This window comes from Eulemur rufifrons, chromosome 8 (genome assembly GCF_041146395.1).
Source record: "Eulemur rufifrons isolate Redbay chromosome 8, OSU_ERuf_1, whole genome shotgun sequence".
NCBI lineage: Eukaryota > Metazoa > Chordata > Mammalia > Primates > Lemuridae > Eulemur > Eulemur rufifrons.
Genome location: NC_090990.1, coordinates 25,210,381 through 25,233,394, shown reverse-complemented (window position 1 = coordinate 25,233,394; position 23,014 = coordinate 25,210,381). Strand labels below are relative to the sequence as shown.

General features: G+C 50.1%; 1 protein-coding gene across 6 annotated transcripts; it reads left to right on the top strand.

The window, feature by feature from the left end:
• Window positions 1-45: 45 nt before the first annotated feature.
• TRAPPC3 (trafficking protein particle complex subunit 3) lies at window positions 46-15,899 on the top strand. Of its 6 annotated transcripts, none has more exons than XM_069477676.1 (5): window positions 46-212; window positions 12,688-12,785; window positions 13,038-13,137; window positions 14,501-14,683; window positions 15,153-15,899. In XM_069477676.1, coding segments are annotated over exons 2-5 (405 nt in total). In that variant the 5' UTR covers window positions 46-212; window positions 12,688-12,783; the 3' UTR covers window positions 15,273-15,899. The 6 variants fall into 6 exon arrangements, with proteins under 6 accessions (XP_069333777.1, XP_069333774.1, XP_069333773.1 ...); XM_069477673.1 differs by lacking the exon at window positions 46-212 and adding an exon at window positions 5,235-5,381; XM_069477672.1 differs by lacking the exon at window positions 46-212 and adding an exon at window positions 5,235-5,381 and having other exon boundaries at window positions 13,014-13,137.
• Window positions 15,900-23,014: the final 7,115 nt, after the last annotated feature.

Genomic DNA, 23,014 nt, shown 5'->3' with positions numbered 1-23,014 from the left:
GCGGGGGGGGCCGCCCACGCAGCGCCCCGGGACCGAGCCGCCGCGCGCCCGCGCCGCCAGCCCCGCCCCGGCCCCGGAGCGCGGCGTCCGGAGCCTCCCGGTATCTCTTCTGCGGCCACGGCGGGGTGGGCGCCACGGTTCAGGGGGGGAGCCGGCCGAGCTGCCTCCCCCTGCGGCCGCCGTTGGTACGCGCCGCAGCGCGAGAGGACTATGTAGGGAGCGCTCGGGTGACTCACCCGCCGCTGGGACTGGGGGAGTGGGGAACGGGGCTGGGAGTCCCCAGTCCCACCCTGAGGCTTGGGGGCTCTGGCTCTGGGGCTGAGAAGGCAGCTTCAAGTCTAAATTCTCGCCCCAAGCCACCTCAAAGCAAACCGTAACTGGGGACGTGGGGAGGCCTGAAGGAGAGTCACAAGGAGACCCCTCTATGGGCTACGCTTTCTCTCCCCTGCTGAGGGCTGGGATGAGGAGAGGTCTGGGAGCCTAGCTGCCGCCCTTCCTCCAGCATCCCAGGGCTGGTGTCTTCCCAGCTCTTCTGGGGTAATTACAGCCCTGCGTAGCTGCTTTACCCAGGTCTCTAATCTGCTGGGTCCCTCCTGGCTCCAAACTGGGTGGTCTTGGCCCTGAACCTCCCCCACCCACCCCCACCGAAAGACCCCGCCAATCTCCCTGGAAGGATCTTCTCCCTGTGGTCTGTCCAAGAGGCTGAGCCCCCTCCTAATTCCCCTCTCCAAAGTAGCCCATGTCTCAGCCCTCTGGAGTGGACCCCCAGTCCCCTTGTTGGTGCCAGCTGAGGTGAGGGCCTCAAGCCAAGTCAGGTCCGGCCTGGGGCAGAGCGGGGAGCTTGCTGGGAAGGTGGATCGATGGTGGTGCCGCTGCAGGGACTGACCAGGGGAGGAAGGAGGAGGGGCAGCTGGGCCCTGCCCTTTGTCCTGACCTCCAGAAGGTCAGTTCTCTAGTTCTTTGTCCAGAGATTAGGCCCAGTGAGATGCTATCCCCCTACCCCCCTTTCCCGCCAGTGCCTCCTTCCTTTTAGCAGCTCCAGAAAGCAACCCTTTGGAAAGGGAGGGTGGGGAACAAAAGGGTCCAGGTCTTCTGCAACCTGGGAGCAGCCTGTCCTGGAAGATGTGAGTAGCTAAGGGCTTAAACCCTCTTGGGAAGGCCTGGAGAGGGAATAGTGTCCCTTCCAGCCCAAAAAACATTAGAAAAGGATGATGATAGAAGACCTGCAACTGGAGCTTGTAGCCTTGAGCTAGTGACTTAACTTTTCTAAAACCAATTGGCTCACCTATAAAATCAGGAAAATAATAGTGCCATGAGATATCACGGGGTCTTTGTAAAGATTAAATAAGGCAATGCAGATGAAGTGCTCAGCACACGGCCTGGCATATAGAAAGTGCTCAGTATATAAGGATGATGATGGTCATGGCTTTGATGATCAGGGAGCTTCAAAAGTAAAAGCAGATTAGGATGAGGCGCAGGTCCCCCATTTTTGTTGTCAGTGATCCCATGTGCAGGGTGGGGAGACCATGAGGATGATGGAGTCCGTGCTGGTCCTTTGTGAGGTCAGAGGCCTCTTGGCCTGCCTCTTCCAGAGTTAGACAGGCCCACCTGAGCCAGGTAGTGACTAGACTCAGGAGAATTCAGGAACAGAACCCAACAGGGGGAGAGCCCTCTGGGATGGTTCTTCCCCCACCTCCCACCCCGGGTCTTGAGGTACTGCAGAGATAAGGATGAGTGGCTAGAGCTCAAGAATCGTGGAGAGGGCAATGGTAGCTAAAAATGAAAAGATAGGCCAGGGATAGCCCATGTAAAAGACTTGAATGCAATTGACTCGGAAATGTAAAACATGGAGAGCTACTGAAGACCATGGAGTTCTGCAGCAGGGGAAGGGTGAGCAGTGCTTTAGACACAATCTATTGTGTCTAATTATCCGGGATTGATGTTGGGGATCTCACTGCAGAGAGACTGTATGGTATTAGCCTACATCAGTGGTTCTCAACCAAGGGCAGTTTTGCCCCTCAGGGGACATTTGGCAATATTTAGAGACGATTTGATTGTCACATTGGGGGTGCTACTGGCATCTGGTGCGTAGAAGCCAGGGATGCCCCTTAACATCTCACATTACACAGGACCACCCCCCCACAACAAAGAATTATCAGAGATAAAATGTCAATAGTTCCAACGTTGAGAAACCCTTCCCTAGACTAAGGGTGAAGGCACTGCACCTGCCCACCCCACACCCCCTCACAAAGATGCTGGTGCTGGAGACCACAGGGCATCTGGGAGTTAAGCAACTTGAGGGACAGTTCTCCTGGCCAGCCCTGAAAGCTTCCTGCACAGCTGATGGGTCCACAGGGAGTCCTGGGAGGACAGCTGACGGGGCGCTGGAAGAGCTCGTGTGTCCCGTGATTGATGCAGTTGGGTAGACAGAGGAAGTGGGCTCCTTTCCATCCTCCTCCTAACTGGCCAGAATCCCTGGCAGATCCCAGGCCCCAGTAATCAAGAAAGTTGAGAGTGGGTATCTCTCTCTGAGTTTGTGGCTGGGTGACAGTGCATGGGGGCTCCACATGGGCCCCACAACCATTAGACATCCCAGAGAAGGAGCACGCAGGGCACTTGCAACATCAGAGGCTGAAGCCCCAATAGCATGCCCTGCTCTGCTGTCTTCAGGGAGGGGCAGGGAACTCTATTGCCTCCCATGGGGCCCAGGGCAGGCCCCTCCTCCTCCATGGAAACAGGCATGAGTGAGTCTCACCACGGAGCTGAAGATGTCCCCATCCTGATTCCCCTAGGGCAAGGCAGGAGCAAGAGCATTCATAACCTCCTAGGCTTGGAGGGGCAGGATCCAGGATGAACCTGATGGAAAGATGAAGGAAATCACTGGGAGATCTGACACAGAGATATGAATCTCTGGAAGGAGGGCCTGGATGCTGCCTCCACACTCACAAAGTACTGCAGGAAGTGGGAGGGGCCTCATGGTGGGGGCAGCGAGGAGAATAGACACCAGATTCTCACTCCCACCCCACCCTGAATGCGCTGCAACCAGAAGAGGTCTCTAACCCACAGGCTTTTCTGGGGAGCTCAGCTTCCAGGGCCCACTCCCTGGGGCTGGGGGTGGGGAGAATGTCCCCTAGGGCAGTGGTGACACCAGCTGCCTCTCCCTTTCCAGCTCTTGGGGAGGAGGAGGAACAGAGAGAGATGGGAGCAGAAAGGAACTCAGAGCCAGGGCTAAATAGGTTCAACCCTTTGGGTTCTTAGGAGGGTGTCTTTGTCTAGAGCCCCTGATAGGGACAGGAACCTGGCTATCCCTGTATTCTTTTCTAGGGAGAAGGAGATGAGGGTGGGAAGGGAGTGCCTGGTGTTCCTAAATGTCCTGGTCCCTAGAGGTGGTAGGGAGGGCTTGGAACTTGAGAATGATGGAAACTGTACTGAGAACCCTTGGAGAGCTGTCTAAGGAGCTTTTAAGCACACACTGGAGCAAGGAGGAGATCGTATAGATCAACCTGAGATGGACCCCACTCCCTCCCTTAATTCAGGACTGATGACACTTGCAAGGATGAGTCTCAAAGAGAAGGAGATGCCAAGAGGAGGAATCACAGGCAGAGAAAGGAAAAATCTCAGAGGCTGGGAGATGGGCAGGGAGAGGCTCCACCTCCAGTCTCTCTAGAGCCACCCTGCCTGACAGCAGGCTGGGTGCGGTCGGGCGGCTGGCTGTGACTGTGACTCAGGTTTCTGTGGGCAGCCAAGGGCAGCCGGCAGGGAGGAGACAGACAGGCCGGCCAACTGCAGCTTTCACCTCAGCTGTCCTCCCTCCTGGGAATGCAGGAGACTGCTCTCTAGCTGGGATGGCCTCTGGGGGCTAGCCGACCCCTGCTTTCCTCCCCTCACAACTGGCCCTCATGTTCCTTCCCACAGCCCTCAGCTCTTGGCTACACACCCCTGCCCTCCCCAGTCCTGGGCATTATACAGGAGGAGTCGTCAGGGGTCATTGCCTCTAGGGAGGCCCCAGAATGTCTGAGCCACAGGGAGAAGGGTATAATAATGATTGGTCCTGCACCCTGAGGGAGGGACTGGGGGAGCCCCGGGCATGAGCTTTCAGCCAGAGCAGCCTGGGCCCCCCAGCCTTCCCTAGCCTGGCCAGCTCGTGTCTGGACAGGTTGTCATGGTGAAGGCTGAGGGGCTAGAATGCAGCTGTCGCAAGTCAGGCTACCAGGCCTAAGTGAGGAGAGCGTGCTCAGGGACCCCCAGCCCAGCCCCCTCAGAGTTGGCCAGCTAAGGAGAGATGGCTGGAACTGAAACCAACGAGCTGTGGTCAGGGACTGTAGGACTTCCCCTTGGTGCTGGGCGAGGGTTCACCAGCATGTTCCTCTGGTGTTTCTGGGGCTTGTTTTTTAGGCTGTTTGTAGAGGGTGGCTGGAAGGAAGGGAACACACATTTACTTGGTGCCTTTTATGTGCCCAGTGCTCTGCAAGCTCACTAATCTTCACAACAACTGAGGGAGATCCAGAAACTTGCCTAAAATGGCAAAGCTGGGATTAGAACTCAGGACTGTCTGCCACCACAGTTGGTGATCTTTCTTTTCTGGGAACCTGGAAGTGTAGCTGTTCTAGGGGAGGGAGGAGGAGAAAGAGACTTGAACTTTATCTAAAAGACTGGATATTCCATCACGTGGCCACAGGTGGTAGGATGCAGGTGCTGGCTGCGTTTGGGGTTTGGTAACAGATGGTTGTTTGAAGAGAAAGCCACTAGCGAACTCTTGGCACATAGTAGGTGGTCATTAAATGTTTGTATAATAAAGAAGCCTGATCTGTGTGAAAGTCATTGTTAGTTTTCTGGTACATCTTGGGAACTTCTGGCGCTGAACTGCAACAGCGGAAGAAGCTAGCTCGAAAGAGGGACTTTCCGAGACCAACCCGTGCGAGAGAGGAATTCGCGGAGCATCTCTGAGCCGGGCGTGGGGGAGGGAGAGGAGGGGAAGTGTGCGGATGATACAGGATTACTGAAGGCAGCGGACGCCACCCAGCGGCCAGAATGTAGCCCAGGGACAGCCAGGCTCTAGGAGTCCGGCGCGCGGAGCATGCCGGGAGTTGCAGTTCGACCGCGCTAAGAGGCGGTGCTGTCAAGAGGGGCTGTTGGGTGTTGTAGTCCGACGTTTGTTGGGCGGGAGTTACCCTCGTCGGCCGGACCACGAGTCCCGTGGTGCCCCGCGGCAGACCGCGCAGGCGCAGTGAGTCAGTGCCGGTCAATCTCAAAGCTTGAGGGGCAGTGGCTAAATCGAGCGGCGTCTGAAGGGGTCGCCGAAAGAGCCTGTGGCGAGGCGGGGCGGGGCGGCCGGCACCATGTCGAGGCAGGCGAACCGTGGCACCGAGAGCAAGAAAATGGTAACTTGGAGCGCGTGACCTCGGCGGGCGGGGCGGAATTGAGTACGGGTGAAGGGGCCCGGCGCGGAGCGCGAGGCGCGATTGGGAAGGCGCCCTCCTGTGAGCTCTGGCAGGGGGCAGCCTCCTGGGGGCTCACTCCGGGGGCGTCCCAGGCCTCAGGCAGGTTGGAGGACCTCTGGAGTAGCTCCCGCAGGAGACCCCTTTCCCGAGGAGACCCCGCCCCCGAGGCCTGAGTGCAGCTCTTCGCTAGGCCAACAAAAAAGACGGTGATAAGTAACAGGTAACTACCAGTTATTGCTGTCTTACTGTGTGTTAGGCACCGGGCCAAGCACTTTACGCACATTACAGTATCTTATTTAATCCGCATATTAACCCTGTTAGGTGGATAATGTTATCACCATTTACAGCTCAGATAGTTACATGACTTGCTTAAGTTTACACCTAGAAAGAGTTCGGATTTGAACCCCTGTCTCTCTAAACTTATGCTTCAGAATATTAGGTTAGGCTATACTGTCTCTCACATTGTGGCGTGGGCATTGTGAGAGATGCTGAGATGTTGGTCTTGCCAGAAAGGAACTTTGCATTCAGTGGAGTAAGAGGTGGGCCAGAGTAAGCAGTGAGTGGTTCTCCTGTAACGGGGGCTTGGTGGGGAGAAGACAGCTCCTTTCTTATGCTGGGAATATTAGGACACCACATGGTCCCATAAAGTTGGGCTAGGGATGGGGGCAGGAGACTAAGGTCATTTTTCTCTGAACTAAGGGACCTTCCTGGCTGATGTTCTTTTTCTCCGGCATTGTCTTATTTCTTCCAGAATTGCTCATGCTGTGTCTTTGTTTTTGAATTTAAAAATTGAGCATCTGAGGTTGCATACTGGGCAGATCAGGGACCCTCTGTTGACACTCTAGAGGGAATGATCAGACTTCCCTCACACCTTTGCATGTTACACCAGGAACGGCCTCCACAAATGGGCTGCAGGAAGCTCTGTTACTCCAGTGTAGTACTTAACTTTTTCTCTCACAGACCCCTTTTGAGAAGATGATGATAGCCGTGGATCTTCTCCCCTGAAATATTAAATAGGCAAACGTAAATATTGAGACAGAAATGTACACAACACAGGGTATATTGCTGCCTGGGTCCGAGTACTGGTTTCACCACTTACTTACTGTGTGATGTTGGGCAAGTTTCTGCATTGTTCTAGGCATCAATTTCACCATCTTTTTTTAAAAAATAAAGGAAGTGACAATACTATATTATGGGGTTGTTCTGAAGATTGAGAGAATACATGTAAAGCTAGCAGTGTAACAGTGCACCTAGAACACAATGACACTCAGTGTCAGCTAGTACCCTTATTAGTAAATATTAAATAGGTAAACATATACATAAACATTTACTTACATTTTTGGGGGGGTTTTGAACCCTCTAAAGATACTTCACGATCACAGGTTAAGAATTCGTGTTTTGGAGGAAATACCAAGAGTTTAAAAGAAGAGAATATTTTGCAAGGAAACAGTGTCATGTAGGGGCAAACTCATAGACATTGGTTGGAATTCTGGCTTACTTGATTGATCTTCAATTTCTTTATAAAATGGGGACAGTAATGCCTACTTAAGATTAAATGAGATGGTGTAAAATGTGAGGGCATGGGAAATGTTTGTTTCCTCCTCCTTTTCCTACGATATGTGCAGAGAGTTCTTCCTGCTTCGTTTTCATATCTTGCTCTCATCTTGTACATTTTTTTTTACCTAAACTCAATATTGAAATCTTAATACCACTTTAGCAGGAACCTGCAGAGCCCACCCCCATCCCCTAGTATTCACCTTAGTAAAGTGAGGTAATTAGGGAGGGGCAGCAGAGTACTCCTGTCCTCAAGGTTCTTGTAACTGTTGTCCTCTCTGCTTAGAACTCCCTTAAGCCGGATAGTCACCTCGCCCACTCACTTCATTCACGGTTACTCAAATGAAACCTCATCAGAGAGGCCTTCCCTGACCACCTGACTAGTTCTCGGTACTCTTACTCTATGCTGGTTTTCTTCGGAGCACTGTCCATTTCATTTTATGTGATATTTCATTATAAATTATATATTAACTTGTTTATTTTCCATTTCCCCCCATGAGAATGTAAACTCCATGAAGGCAGGGATTTGTTTTGTTCAGTGCTCCAGTTCCCCACCTAGAACGATGCCTGGTACTAGGCAATCAATGTTTATTTATTGAATGAATGAAATGAAGGTTTGAGTTCATGTTTTCATTCATTTCCCACTGGTGCCTACTCAGGGCTTGTGACCTGATCCTCTTTGTGGCCACCAGTTTTTGACATGCTCCTCTCTTCTCTGCTTGGGGAGCCTGAGGCCTACCCCACTAGTAGCCCCTTCCCAGCCAGCCTAACCTGCTAATTACTGTGTTCCACTTAAGCCTTCCAAGACCTAAATGGTTAATATGCCCAAGTAACTAGATCTCTGCTTTTAGTTGGTGCAAACAGAAACAGCCCATTTGTCCAGTAAACTTTCCCTGAGCCCCAACTATATGCAACACTCTGTGCTAGGTGCTGTGGGACATGCAGAGATGAAGTCCTGGTCCCTAACTTTGAGAAGCACACAGTCTGTGTGGGTGACAGAAATATACACATGGAGGGGTATAGTACTGCCTGGGACTGAGTCCTGGTTTCACCACTTAATTGCTGTGTGACCTTGGGCATGTTTCTGGATTGTTCTGACCATCACCTTCAAAGGAGGTAATAATAGGACCTATACTATGAGGTTGTTCTGAGGGTTAATTGAGAGAATGCATGTAAAGCTAGCAGTGTAACAGTGTACCTGGAACATAGTTGACACTCAGTGTCAGCTGGCATCCTTGTTAGTAAAGCTATTACTGTGCATGTGTCTGGATAGTGGTTGGCTCTTGAATCCCATGGATGAGGCCTGCCCTTCTCTTGTGTTGTGTTACTAGTAATCCAACCCCAGTGTCTATTCTCCAGAGCTCAGGCAAGTTATTACTTAAGTAGCAGCACTTAGGGCCTCCATGACAGGAGACTGGAGGGTAAGAGAGAGGGGCTGCACCAAGGTTTGTTACTGATCCTCCTTTCCCGGCTGCTAGCGGGTGTTCACATTGGATTATCTGTTTTGATGAAAATCGTATGAGTCTTGGGGCATTAGTTCTGAAGATCAGCCCCTTTGAGGAGATTTGATGTTTTGTTTGGGGCACTAACTGAAAGGCATTCTGAAAACCATCAAGTGGTGGCTCACCTGAGTGTAGAGGTTGGTTTAATTTACTCTGCTCAAGTACTTGGAGATCATGTTGGCGTAGCTGCCTATTCCTCTGGTTCTTGTCTGCAAAGCATCTTTAGCTCCATTATCTCATTAGATTCTCCTGACAACCCTGTGATTGGCATGACAGATTATACTGTTAACTCTATGTGTAAAGAGATGGAAGCTAGCATGGTGAATTGATTTACCTAAGGTCTCACGGCTATCTAAGTAGCAAGTCCAGACTCAGAATCTGGTCTTCTGACTACAAACCCAGTTTTCGTTTAATATGCTTTATTAATTGTTAGAAAGTTCTTTATATTGATTCAAAATCTCCTTCCTTAATAATCTCCTTGAACCTAGTTCAGGGTGCTCTCTGGCTCCACACCACATAGAACCAGTTTAAGAATGAAAATAACAATATCTATTTCTTGAACATTTACTGTGCAGCAGGTGCTCTACAAACATCTCGTTGGAGTTGCACAATAACTCTGAAAGGCAGATAGTATTGTCACCATTTTACAGACGGGAAAAATTGATGTTCGGGGAGATTAAGCAGTGGCTTAGGATAATAAAGCTTTATAGGACAGTACTCAACTATAAGAAGGCTGTTGAGTCACAGTTATTTACCCTGTCATCTGTAAAATGGGAATAATGTTTGTTCTGCTAGCCTCTCATGGTTATGAGAAACTAATAAGAAAATAGAAGTGGTGCAGGAGAGAGTCATGTGTCTGTTGGTAAGGGGAATGTCATGCTTATGTTCAGTGAAGAAGTGGGGCTAATTGAACTAGCTGACCTTTATGGTCCCGTTTTTTTTTTTTTTTTTAATAGAGATAGGGACTCTCTCTTGCTCAGGCTGGTCTTGAACTCCCTAGCTCAAGCCATCCTCCTGCCTCGGCCTCCTAGAGTGCTAGGATTACAGGTGTGAGCCACCGCACCCAGCCCCATGGAAACTTTTGTTATGAAGGTCACAAGGGTTGAAAACCTAGGTTTTCAGACTGCAGCCTCCCAGTTACTTCTCTGATTTCCTCTTCTGTCCTCTTTCTTGCTCACTGCTCTCTAATGACAGTGGTCTCAGCTGTTTCTCAAACAAACCAGGCATACTCCTACCTCAGTACCTTTATGCTTTCTGTGTAGAATTTTTCACCCAAATATCTTCATGGTTTACTTTTATCTCCTTCCAGTCTTTGCATGAATATCACCTTCATGAGGCCTTCCCTGACTACTCTATTTAAAATTAACCCCCTCCCAATACATATACGTGACGAGAAATACTTCCTAATCTTCCAAGCTTTATTTTTCTCCATAGCATCTATCACCATCTGGCAAATCATGTATATTTTGTTTTTGGAGACGGGATCTCACTGTGTTGCACAGTGCTAGAGTACAGTGGCATGATCAAACCTCACTGCAGCCTGGAACTCCTGGGCTCAAGTGATCCTCTTGCCTCAGCCTCCTGAGTAGCTGGGACCACAGGTGCATGCCACCACACCTGGCTAATTTTTAAATATTTTTGTGGAGATAAGGTCTTGCTATGTTGCCCAGGCTGGTCTTGAACTCCTGGCTTCAAGCAGTCCTCCCAAAGTGCTGGGATTACAGGCATGAGCCACCATGCCCAGCCCAAACCACGTATTTTATGTATTTGGCTGTAGTATCTATCTTCCTCTTATAAGATAGCCTGGTACACAGTAAATGTTGAATGAATGATTTTTTTTTTCTATACCATAGCCCCACTTCTATTTTTAAAGTATGAAGACCGTTAAGTTATGTATTTATGTCACCCACTGTTCCAAATAGGCTTGGTTTATAACTGAAAATGGAAACAGGCTTGCAAATTAAGAGAGAGTGTGGAAGGCCTGGGTCAGGGATCCTATTCCCAGATCCCAGGCAAATTGATTCTTTGATCACCGACAAATCTGTCCAGGACCTTGATTTTTCTTATTGGTAAATTGAGGGCAGCTGCATGTATAAGATGCTTGATAACATCATGATTTGCATGTTATTTGGCATTGTGGTGGGCTGAGGCTGTTGGAGTCCCCATCCAAGGGCTCATTAATAATGGAAAGAAAGTTCTCCTGATTTAATGCAGTGGTGCCAACTCTCTGGACTAGTAACTGCTGGATTGTCTCCATCCATTCATGCCCAAGCCATTCCAGTGCCAAGCCCTTGACTTTACTAAAAAATAATTCCCCTCCTTAATAGCTTCCCCTTAATTGCCATATTTGGTAAATAGTCTCTTGGAGACAACCTGATCTGACTGTTTTAGTTGAGGTGAAAGGGCCTCCTGATCCTGAAACTGGTTTTCTTTGACTCTACTACAACTAAGTTTTTTTGGTATTTTTTGTTTTTTTCTGTTGGTTTTTGTTTTTATTGAGGGGGGCTTATTAATATGCATTTGTGGGGAATGGTGGATAAAATGACCATTGGCATGGAAACCTTTGGGTTTTGTTCCCCCAAATTACTTTTGTCAATAATTAGCAAATTATTTAACCATTCTGGGTCTTTGTTTTCTCATCTCTAAAGTGGGATTAATTCCTTCCCTTTCTACTTTACCGAGTTATTTTGAGATGGAAAATGAGATGATGAAAAGTAAAAAGCGATATGTAAGCAAAAGGCATTCGCAGTTGTTATTATTATTTTTTTTTTTTGAGACAGAGTCTCGCTCTGTTTCCCAGGCTAGAGTACCGTGGCGTCAGCCTAGCTCACAGCAACCTCAAACTCCTGGGCTTAAGCGATCCTCCTGCCTCAGCCTCCCCGAGTAGCTGGGACTACAGGCATGTGCCACCATGCCCGGCTAATTTTTCTATATATATATTTTTAGTTGTCCGTATAATTTCTTTCTATTTTTAGTAGAGACAGGGTCTTGCTCTTGCTCAGGCTGGTCTCGAACTCCTGACCTCAAGCGATCCTCCCGCCTCGGCCTCCCAGAGTGCTAGGATTACAGGCGTGAGCCACCGCGCCCGGCCTCAGTTGTTATTCTTGCAGGCCATGGGGCTGAGGTGAGGAGAGCATTGGGTTCTGAGATCCTGAGCCTTAACATTTCTTGGACTTTCTCTCCCAGAAAAGTTGGGACAGAAAGGGACTTTGTTCCAAGTCTGACAAGCCTTCCCATTCAGAAGGGAGTCATTGGGCGGCAGTCTCGATTTTTCAGCCTTATTTCTGAGTGAATCTACTGGTCTAAATGCGCTGTTAACATGTTTCTCACTTTAACTCTGATAATGCCTTTCCTCCCTGCCTACTGCTTTTATTCTGTAGTCTTAGTATTTGTCAGTTCCTTTCACCTTCCACATCTCTCTTTCTTGGTAGGTAGGTGACAGGATTCTTTATCTGAGAAAGAATTTCTGTGATTTTAACAGCAGTTGTAATAGAAAAGAGTTCAGGTCAGTATTGTGTTCCAGGTACACAAAAGATTGTATTCCTCCCAGAGCCATCACCTTTCCTGGAAATATTTTAGCTATATGTCAAGAGGAACATTATTTTTTCCCATGCAGGTGACTTTGGAGAGGGGTTGTCATCAGTGCGGTGAACTTTGGGACTGACTTCCTTCCCCATGGACTGGGCCCCTGGGTCCTCTGCTGCTCCTGGGTGGGGCCTTGGGAATGCAGTTTAACTCTATACAATGGCATTCTAAGGTGTGAAGTCATTGGTCACATCTGCTAACACACAAAGGCTAGTTTGTAAATGTCTGCTGCAGGTCTGTCTCTCACAGTAGCTAGTGAATGACTGCTGCTCCCACACCAGATTGTGGTGACCCGAGCTTAGGCTTAGAACTATGGTGGAGACTTGGGTTGGCAGAAGCCTACCATGGCGTGTTAGAAGTGTGATTGCTCGGTGCACAGTGTGCCTCTTATAGCCCATTTTGCAGGTCTGGCTGCAGCCCTGTCATGTTGACCTTGGGGGGCCCAAATTATGTGGCTATTCCACAAGGGGTGATGTTTTTTTCCTCCAGACACAGATGACCTTCCTTTGAATCCTGATGGTTGTTGCATCGAGGCTGATCCAGACTCTCACCACACTTTTTCTTTTGTACTGCTTGGTTCTCATTGCCTTTTGAATCTCTTTTAGAGCTCTGAGCTCTTCACTCTGACCTATGGGGCTCTGGTCACCCAGCTATGCAAGGACTATGAAAATGATGAAGACGTGAATAAACAGCTGGACAAAATGTGAGTGAGCTCCTTTGCAAGAGAGACAGGAATGAAGCCCCCCAGCACATTGCATCTACATTTGTCCCTTAGAGCCCAAACAGGGTCCTCTCTCTTTCTTAGCCAACATTTTGGGTACAATTCCCACTGAGCTCATTTATTGAGATGTTTGGAGATTATCCCCATTTTCCTTTTACCACCAATGACCTTTTTTGTGTTTAGACGTAAGACATTTAGACACCATAATAGTCTGTTCTCTAATTTCTTTCCCAGGGGCTATAATATTGGAGTCCGACTGATTGAAGATTTCTTGGCACGGTCAAATGTTGGGAGGTGCCACGACTTTCGGGAGACTGCAGATGTCATTGCCAAGGTCATTATCCTGGGCCACCTGTCTGTGCTGAAGGATTGCTGTTGGGAAGCACTGCTGACCATTCTGTCTCCCTTAGAAGGGCCCTTAATCTCCCCAAAGACTGATTAGGCGCTCTTTGGGCCAAAGAAGCCTTCCTGGTAGTTAGGAAATAGTACGATTATAAAAAAGGGGAGAGTGGTTAAGATCATCCTGTGGATTAAAGCCCCACTGAAATCAAAGCCAGATCTTTTCCACTGTGAAGGTGTAGCAGAGTAGTATGGGGATTGAGAATACAGACTCAGACAAACCTGGCTTCAAATTCTGGCTCCAATACTTACTAGTTCTGGGTTCTTAGGTAAGTTACTTTTAATTTCTTTAATAACCAGTTACCTCATTTTTAAAATGAAGAAAATAAGAGCTACCTCATAGGGTTATTGTAAGGAGTAAATGAATAATGGACATGAACATTCAGGTAGAACGAATGCACTTAGCATAGTGTTGTGCATATAGTAAATGTTTACTATTAATATCAGTGCTATATATTATAGCATTAATAAATGGTATAACTGGTATCAGTTACCTAAAGGTTGGTTCTTTGTGTTGTAAGCACGCTGGCCACACCCAAATCCTCAAGAAGGTTGACAGTGGAAAGAGCTTTGTGAGGATTTAGAATTAGGAAGGTAAGGCCGGGCGCGGTGGCTCACACCTGTAATCCTATCCTTCTGGGAGGCCCAGGCAGGAGGATTGCTTGAGGTTAGGAATTTGAGACCGGCCTGAGCAAGAGCAAGACCCTGTCTCTACTAAAAATAGAAAAATAAACCGGGCGTGGTGGTGCATGCCTGTAGTCCTAGCTACTCGGGAGGCTGAGGCAGGAGGGGGTTTGAGGTTGCTGTGAGCTAGGCTGATGCCACGGCACTCTAGCCCAGGTGACAGAGTGAGACTCTGTCTAAAAAAAAAAAAAAAAAAGTAGAATTAGGAAGCTGGATAAGGAAGGATGTCCTCAGAGTAATTCTGCCCCAGTGACCTGTATTCACTTTTAAGAAAGTGGATTCAGGTAGCACAGACAGAGGACAGGGAAGTGGGTCAGGACCTCCACACTCAGGTGCTGGTTCCGGGCGTCCACTCCTGTCAGAAGATCAGTGCTCCCTTCTGCTGAGAAGTGCGGGCAGACAGGTGTTGCTTAATTGCATGATGCCTTAAAGGAGAAGGGCGGTAAGGGAGACGCATCTTCCTTTTTGCCCTGAGTATCTATAGCTTCATCATCTTACAGAGACCACGGTTTTGTTCTTGAGTCGCTTATTTCCCCTTTGCCAGTTCTGTCACCTTCCCTTTTGTGCAGTTCCTGCTGCTCTTCCCCAAAGTGCTGTTGTGTGTCCCCCGACAGGTGGCGTTCAAGATGTACTTGGGCATCACTCCAAGCATTACTAATTGGAGCCCAGCTGGTGACGAATTCTCCCTCATTTTGGAAAATAACCCCTTGGTGGACTTTGTGGAACTTCCTGATAACCACTCATCCCTTATTTATTCCAATCTCTTGTGTGGGGTGTTGCGGGGAGCCTTAGAGATGGTGAGTGCAGCTCTTTACCTCTGGGACACCTGAAATGTAGCAGGGGCTTGATAAATGTTTGAATGAATGAGAGAGAGAAAAGAAAGGCCTTTGGCTCACCCCAGTGCTTTGCTGCCTGAGGTGGTGAGCTGCTGAGATAGGATCCAAGTTGGACGTCTCCACATGGTGGTGATCCTCCCTACTAGGCTGGGAGGTGGTGCTGTCAGCCCCCAAAGCCCAGGAACATCTATTCTGAGATTGTTTGATTTGGTGACAGTCTTATTCTTGGGTGTTCTTTGCTAAATTTCTCCTTATGGGTCGGGGCCACTGACTTCTGCAAGGGAACCTTGGAGCTGGCAATCCTGTCCTTGTGGGAAACCAGCCCCGTTTTTTGGGCTGCTATGGGTGAGTCAATTATGGCCCCGTCTTCAATGGTTCCCCAGAGGCTGTGGCTAGGCAGCTGCCCCTTCCTTTTTCCACTGTCCTCCAGGTCCAGATGGCTGTGGAGGCCAGGTTTGTCCAGGATACCCTGAAAGGAGACGGTGTGACAGAAATCCGGATGAGGTTCATCAGGCGGATTGAGGACAATCTCCCAGCTGGAGAGGAATAACCACCCCCAGGACTTGAGGACAGCCAGCAGGAGCACTTACTGGAATCAGCAAGCCTCTGTGCTCTCTGCCTTCTAGAACTTAGTGACTCTTCAACACGGATGTTATATATTTCTCTAACCTTGTTTCCATTCTCCATGCTAATAAAGAGCAGACCGATACAGTCCCTTTACCCCACGTGTGCACATTCAGGAGGCAGATTCTTTGCTTCTTTTCCCTTCAAAGAGGCCGGATGTCATCATCCTTGGTTGGACTAGAAAGAGCTGAAGCCATTTTACATTCCTGTTTGAATTTTCCAAAACAAAACCCACTTTGACCCCATTAAGAGGCAAGCCTGGCATATCTGTCCTTGGGCCTTGAGAAAGCCATTGGCAAATGGCTGTAGAGAATCTGGGGTTGTACGGTGGAGGGAGGAGGGGGTGGACAGGCATTGCTAGCTGTAGTGTGACATGCTGTAGTACTTGCCAGGAAAGGGGAGCCAGTCCTGCCGGAAACACTGACTTCTGGGAAGCTACCCAGGTCTCATTCCTTCCTGCTGTTTGGAGGTAACATCTCCTCTTTTTACAGAGGGTCCATCCTTTTTTCTTACAAGTTCTTCAATAAAGACACATTCTTGAGTGAAATCCCAATCATGTCCTGTTTTCTTTCTGCTCAGCCCCAGGAATTTTGTTACAATGGTGTCAGGAGACCCGGTAGGTTCCTGGGCCCTGCCTTTCTTTGACCTGGTCTAGCAATGGCTTCTCCCCACAGCCAGAGAATCTGGGAAGCCTGGGAGCCAGTACAAGCAACTGAGGCCCCTCCAGAGTCATTTTTGGCTCTAGTGTCTGCAGCAAAATCTAGAGGCAGACCATTATCCCAGACTTGCCTAAAATGGACTACCCTGGGCTCTTGGCTACTAAGTTGGAAAGTTTGGCTAGAAAGACCATGTAAACCCTGGTGCTGGGCTACCCTTTACTGAGGACTTATTATTTAGACACTGTACTGAACACTTTGTATGCATCATCTAATTCACAATTACTCTATTTCTAGAGGGGAGGCCACAGGTTGCCCAGGGTCACATAGCTAGTAAGTGGAGAAGCTAGGGTTCAAAGCTGGACCAAACTCCAAAGCCCATGGTCTTACCGATTCTCTTCTGATGCCAGGTTAGCACTTTGGGGAAGGAGGAGAGCAGGCTTGCAGCTCCCTTTCCCAGCCTTACAGAGCTTGTGATAACTTTTCAAGAGAGGAAGCAGGGATTGTACCAGCCCATAGTTGGTAGCGCTGTTCTTGGGGACAGCCTAGTCCAGTCACTGAGGTGGTTGGAGGGAACCAGAGTCCCAGGCCTTCCCCAGGTTAGTAGGCAGGCCTGAGATGAGAGGAACCAATTACAGATGATTGTGGTTGAAGTGTGTTTTGGTTGTACAAGGGTAGGACCAGGGTTCTGAGACCCCTGGGGTGGGAGGGGGCAGTTTCCAGAGGATTTGCCTCCTCTAGCTGGGTTAGGTCACCAAGGAGGAGGGATGTTGGTCATTTGTGTCTCCAAGTACAGGGAGGCTCATCCCTGCTCTGGGATCCCATCCTTCTCTGAGCCTCTTTACCTCTCCCTCCAGAGTCCTGGGACAGGCACCCCATTTTGGTCAGCTGTGTCCTTAGCACCAAGTGTAGGGCTGGGTCCAGTCACACCACAGTCCAAGTGAATGAATAAAGGAGGTTAAAGGAATGGATGTTGGGGACCAGCTGTGGAAAGCTTTGTGGCGTGTCTGGACCCAGCCAAAGAAAATGAGCTGCACTGCCCTTTCCCTTCTCCAGGGGGGCCTCGCCTTTCCTCCTCCCTGTACCACAACCTACTTTTGAGCAGCCATTTGTATGGCGTGAGGTTTTGGCTATTTCCTTTCCCAGAGTTAAACTTGGGCAACATGACAGGGTTAGCGAGCTGTGGAAACAAAGCCCTCTTAGTGACTTTTCCCAGTTGCAGCCCCACAACTGTATGATGTACACCAGAGGCCAAGAGAAGGGAATGGGCTGGGGACCGTGCAGCTATTTGGAACACCGACTCATCACCTTTCCCAAATGAGCCAAACACACAAGTCCCAGCAACCCAACCTCCTGGCCCCCAACCTGTGTAGGTAATTGTAGGTTACATACCCCTCTGCCTTACTACGAGTGCGAGGTTGAGATGGCCCCCCAGGCTATCCCATTCCCTCCCAGCAAGTTGGGGCAGGGGTGCCTGGCTATGTGGGAGAGGCTGACCAATGAGGAGGGTTTCCAGGGAACCTGGGGCTGGAGGTGTCCTCTGGGCCTTGGGCTGGTTGGGTGGAGCACTAAGAAAAAGCAGCTCAGCCTTTGGCCACCAGGGGTCTCCAGATTGCCACTGTACTGTCCTGGAGGGTGACCACTGGACCCCTGGTTTTCAGAATTTGCTAGAACATGCACCTGATGGAGCAAATCTCAGAGGCTGATCAGAGCCTGGAAGTGCCCCCCTCCTCCAGTCACCCCTATGGGACCCAAAAGAAAGCTCTCATGGCTGCCAGCCTAAGCGCCCGCCTACTGAACCCCAGGCACTGGAAGAGCACACTAGCCAAGGATGTCTGGCCCCATACATACCCCAAACTCTCGTGCTGGCCTCCTGAGTAGCACAGGCTAGCTGGCCCTGAGCCCTCCCCTAACTAACGCCCCTTACTTCCTGAGTGGAGTGCAGAGCACCAGCCCCACTCCTGTGATGTAACAGAGTCTTTTTTCCTGCCTCAGACCCCCCAATACCAGTGAAATTTCCATTTCCAGGTTACACCTTCTCCTAGGGGGTTGGCCTCCCCTACATTTGTACGGGGTATCCATATCCAAGAAGTGGGTGGCAACAGAGGCCCTGGGAGCAGAAATTGCATTAAGTAAAATTAAAATAGTCTCCTAACAAGTAGTTCATTGTGGCTGGTGGGGGGGTGGGGGTGCAGGAAAAGCATCCTCCTGGAGCTTAAGTGCTACCATGTGCTGTTCCCTGGAAGCCAAAGGGCTGGTGGTAGGGGAGAGGGGCGGAGCGGAGGGTGGCGGCAGGCAAGGAGCCCTGTTGTTACCGATCCCCAGCCTTTGATGTAGGGCCAGGCCTGACCCCAGGACAGCCGCAGGCCATTGCCAGGGGAGCCATGGGACTTAGTGCATTCCTTGGGGCAATTTACACCCTGGCTGGAGGAGAGGGGAAAGTTTCTACTGTGGGGAAGGGGGTGGAGGGATGCAGCTGAGGTTGGGGGGTGTTGTAAAGAGCAATGGAAGGAGCCTGGGCACAGGGTAGCACCCTCCTGCCTCCACCTGGCTCCCTTACGAAGCTTGGGTAAAGGCCTCCTCCAGGAAGCCTTCTCTGATGGAAGCCAGAGCTGGGGAGGAGTTCTCGTGGGCTGGCCCAGGTACAGCCCAGGGAGATGCAAAGAAGCAGCTGCTCTTTCCTCCTTGCTCTGGTGGCCTGGAGTGTCAGCCATGAGGGCATCTGTGGCTGAGCTAGGCTGGAGGGGGGTGGGAGGATGGTCTGCACGGGCATTAGGGCACGTGTGAATGAGTGTGGACCAATGCTATTCATGGCAATAATTAGTCTTTATTGCAGAACGGCCATGTGCCTGCACAAGTCTAAGCACTTCACATACAGTTGTTTTTTTTTTTTTTTTTTTTGAGACAGAGTCTCGCGCTGTCACCTGGGCTAGAGTGCCATGGCGTTAGCCTAGCTCACAGCAACCTCAAACTCCTGGGCTCAAGCAATCCTCTGCCTCAGCCTCCCGAGTAGCTGGGACTACAGGTGGGTGCCACCACGCCCAGCTAATTTTTCGATTTTTTGTAGAGACAGGGTCTTGCTCTTGCTCAGGCTGGTCTCGAACTCCTGACCTTAAGGGATCGTCCCACCTTGGCTTTCCAGAATGTTAGGATTACAGGCATGAGCCACTATGCCCAGCCTTCACATATAGTTCTCATTTAACAATCAGAATCCTGCCACCATCTGCAAATGGGGACACTGAGGTACACAGTTAGTATATGGTAGATTCAGGACTTGAACACAAAGCTCTTATCTGGTACATTATATGTTACTTATGTATATTTTTGTGTTTCAGTGTGTGTCTGTTTCCTTGTGTTCTTTTAGGAATTTGTCTGTGTGTGAATTCTTTCCTTTAACAAAAATACTGAGGATGTGGAGGTGACCTAGACCCCAACCCTCCCTGCTGGGAGCTTCTGCCCGTGGGGAAACCCCTGAGTGCAATGCAGGGCAGGGGCAGAGGTTGAAAATGAGGAACAAGTGCAAGTCCTGGCTCTGCTGCTTATTAGCCATATGACAGTGGACAAACTATTTGACCTCTGAGCCTTGGTTTTTCCATCTGGAGAATGGGAATCATAGTGCCTACCTCGCTGGCTGTTTTGAGGGTGAAACAAGATGATGTGTGTAAATTTCCTGGCATATGCTGAGTATTCCCTAATTGGTACTTATGATTAACATGATTGTTATGGGGGAAGCGTCTTGCAAAATCACCGCATGGACGTGTGAGTGTCTGAATGTGCAGGGAGGGTAATTTTGTGACATTGGGATGTGTCTACGTTGTTCATCACTGTATCCCCAAGCATCTAGCACGGCTTGTCAGCACAAAGTCAGTGCTTAATAGATGTTTATTGACTGGGTGTTGACTGAGTGTGAGTGTGGGGTGGGAAGGGCCTATAGAGAGAGGGGTGTATGGTCGACGGGGCCTCCACCAAAACCAGCTACATAATTCATGGGGCTCAGTGCAAAATGAAACTATGGTGCCCCTAGTTCAGAAATTATTATGAATTTTTTTTTTTTTTGAGACAAGGTCTCACTCTGTCACCTGGGCTAGAGTGCAGTGGCGTCATCACAGCTCATTGCAACCTCCAATTCCTGGGCTCAAGCCATCCGCCTGCTTCAGCCTCCCCAGTAGCAGGGACTACTGGCTCATGCCACCACGCCCTGCTAACTTTTCTATTTTTTGTAGAGACGGGGGTCTCACTCTTGCTCAGGCTGGTCTTGAACTCCTGGCCTCAAGCGATCCTCCCGCCTCGGCCTCCCAGAGTGCTAGGATTACAGGCATGAGCCACACCGCACCTGGCCAGAAATTATTATGAATTTTAAGATGACCCAGCAGAGCATAAACCCAAGCCCTGTGAGTAGGGAGCTGTGTGCACCCCCATGAACGCCCCTGGCCTCCATTGCCTGGGGAGCACCACCCCCCAGCCCGGTTGTTCTGGAGAGAGTACAAGGCTTGCTGGGTTCCTGGTCTGCCCAGGGAGGGTGAAGAGGGGAAGGATTTCTCAGTGTGGGTGGGCCTGGAGAAAGTAGAGGGAAGGACCCTCTGACCACCAGACCTCTCCCCCAGGAAACCCTTCCAGAACTAGACCCATGCCTGAGAGCAGCTCTCTGCCTTCCATTCTCCCAGAGTTAACCCCCCCACACACACACATACACACCAAGCAGACCACTGGGTGGTCTGGGCACATGTGGTCACATTTAGATGTTGATTGAAGCAAAATTGTTTTAAGATTAGGATATTTAAGGTAACTTTAATTGCCACTGCATTACTGGGATTTTTGAGGATGGGGCTGAGAGATCCCCTGAGGCGAAAGTGGGGGAATTGGTGGTGCGGGGGGAGTACAGGAGAGGTCTCCATTTCCCTAGCCCCAGAGGAGAGGCCCCTTGCAACTCAAAAGAAGGAAGGAGGGCTAGACAGAGGGAATCTCAGAACCGGGAGCCCAGTCTTCTAGCAGATGTGGGGCATCAGGGGCTGGCCCTGGTGGTACAGGAATTTTCCAGCACTTCCCCTGGCCCCTGACTATTTGTACACCCTGGGCCACACATCTGTGCAAACATCCCTCCCCTCAGCTTGCCAGATAGACAGAAGGGTGGCAAGGGGAGGGTCCCACCCAGGTCCTCCCATGCTCCAACCTGGGGTGGTTGGGGCCCAGGGGGTTTTCTTATTGGCAGATCAAGACAGAACTTTAGGAGGAATAGGAGAGTAATGGTAATAGTAATAAAGATTACTACATTTATTATTATTAAATGTACAATTATTATAATAATTTTTTTTTTTTTTTTTTGGAGACAGATTCTTGCTCTGTTGCCCTGGCTAGAGTGCAGTGGCATTATCATATCTCACTGCAACCTCAAACTCCTGGGCTCGAGCAATCCTCCTGCCTCAGCCTTCTGGGTAGCTGGCATGTGCTACCAAGCCTGGCTAATTTTTTCTCTTTTTAGTGGAGACAGGGTCTCACTCTTGCTCAGGTTGGTCTCAAACTCCTGACTGCAAGTGATCCTCCTGCCTTGGCCTCTCGGAGTGCTAGGATTACAGGGGTGAGCCACTGTGCCGGGCCTAATGTTCATTGAGCCATTACTATGTGCCAGGCCTGTATTAAGCCTTTTGTTTTTCACGTCTCTTCTTCTTCCTTTTTTTTTTTTTTTTTTTTGGCTTAACATTTATTTCTCACAGCTCTGGAGGCTGGAGAAGTCTGAGATAAGGGTGCCAGGATAGTGGGTTCTTGGTGAAGCCTCTCTTCCTGGTTTACGGATGGCTGTCTTTTCCTGTGTCTTCATGTGTCAGACAGAGCTCACTGTCTCTTCTAAGAGGTCCCACAGCACAGATGGGGGAAGACGTAGGGAGCTGGCCTGCCTGCATCAAATCCAGCTCACTCGCTTCTTAGCCATGTGACCAAGGGTGAGTCAGTTAACATCTCTCTGCCTCAGTTTTCCCATCTACAAAGTGGGGACAGGAATAGGACCAATCTCAAAGGGTTGTTGTAAGGATTAAATAAATTAATCCCTGTAAAGTGCTCAGAATAGTGCCTGGCATGGAGCAAGAGCCCCGTGAGTGTTAGGTGGTGTCATAAGGGACTGTTATCCCCTTTTATAGCAGAGGAATTTGAGGTTTGGAGAAATGAGGTCACTTGCCCACAGTCACAGCGAGGCAGCACAGGAATCCAAACCAGATCTGCTTGACTCTCAGTTTGCTCTGAACCACCGGGCTTGCGCCAGCACTGGCTCTGCCGAGGCCGAGCTAGGCAGGTTACATGCCTCGTCTGGTTCTGCTTAACCACCCGCCCCATTCGACCCCTCTGTCCAGGTCTAGAATAGTCCTTGAATTTTCGCTGGCCAGCCTCTGATTCTTGTGGCTGAAGGAACTGAAGCCCAGAGAGGGGCAGCAACTTGCCCAAGGCCACACAGTAGGTGACCACAGGCAGAGCTGAGCCACTGACACCCAGACACCACCAGAGATAGACCAAAGGGAGATGCCTGTGGCAGGTGGGGTGGAGAGACTGGCTGGGAGTTTGGCCTGGCCCAGGCAAGAGGGGAGAGTCCATGACCTCTGGGTAAATAGCTGGTGGATAAGGAGATAGCAGCCACAAGGTCATACCACAGCTGTCTCAGCCTCTATTGATGGGCAGCTGAGGCCCTCATTGTCGGCAGGGGCGGGGAGGCTCTTGACAGCCAGCGAACACCAGGGACACAGGACCTGGCAATGGAGCAGGGCCTAGACTTGGCATCCCAGGGCTGGGTGAAAGGAGAAGGAGCTGGAGTCCTCCCTCCCTACAGGGCATCAGACAGGGGGAGGAAACCAGGCCCAGGAGTGGGATGCCAGTGGGGGACCAGCTGAGTTTGAGCTTGGGGGAGTGTGTGAAGCCCAGGGGAGCCCCTTCCCTGGCACAGGGTGCCCCTCCCTTGCCTACTTGCCTCACCGAGCTCCCCCTGCCCTCTCTAAGAACAGCTCACACTCACAGAGCTAAGTGCCCTACG

What these genes read in the sequence shown, in the direction of transcription:
- TRAPPC3 (XM_069477672.1), top strand. Translation starts at nt 5,340, where the DNA reads ATGTCGAGGCAGGCGAACCGTGGCACCGAGAGCAAGAAAATG. An exon ending in AATAAACAGCTGGACAAAAT is followed by an intron (nt 12,786 to 13,013) that starts GTGAGTGAGCTC and finishes ACACCATAATAG; the next exon opens with TCTGTTCTCTAATTTCTTTC. An exon ending in CTGCAGATGTCATTGCCAAG is followed by an intron (nt 13,138 to 14,500) that starts GTCATTATCCTG and finishes GTCCCCCGACAG; the next exon opens with GTGGCGTTCAAGATGTACTT.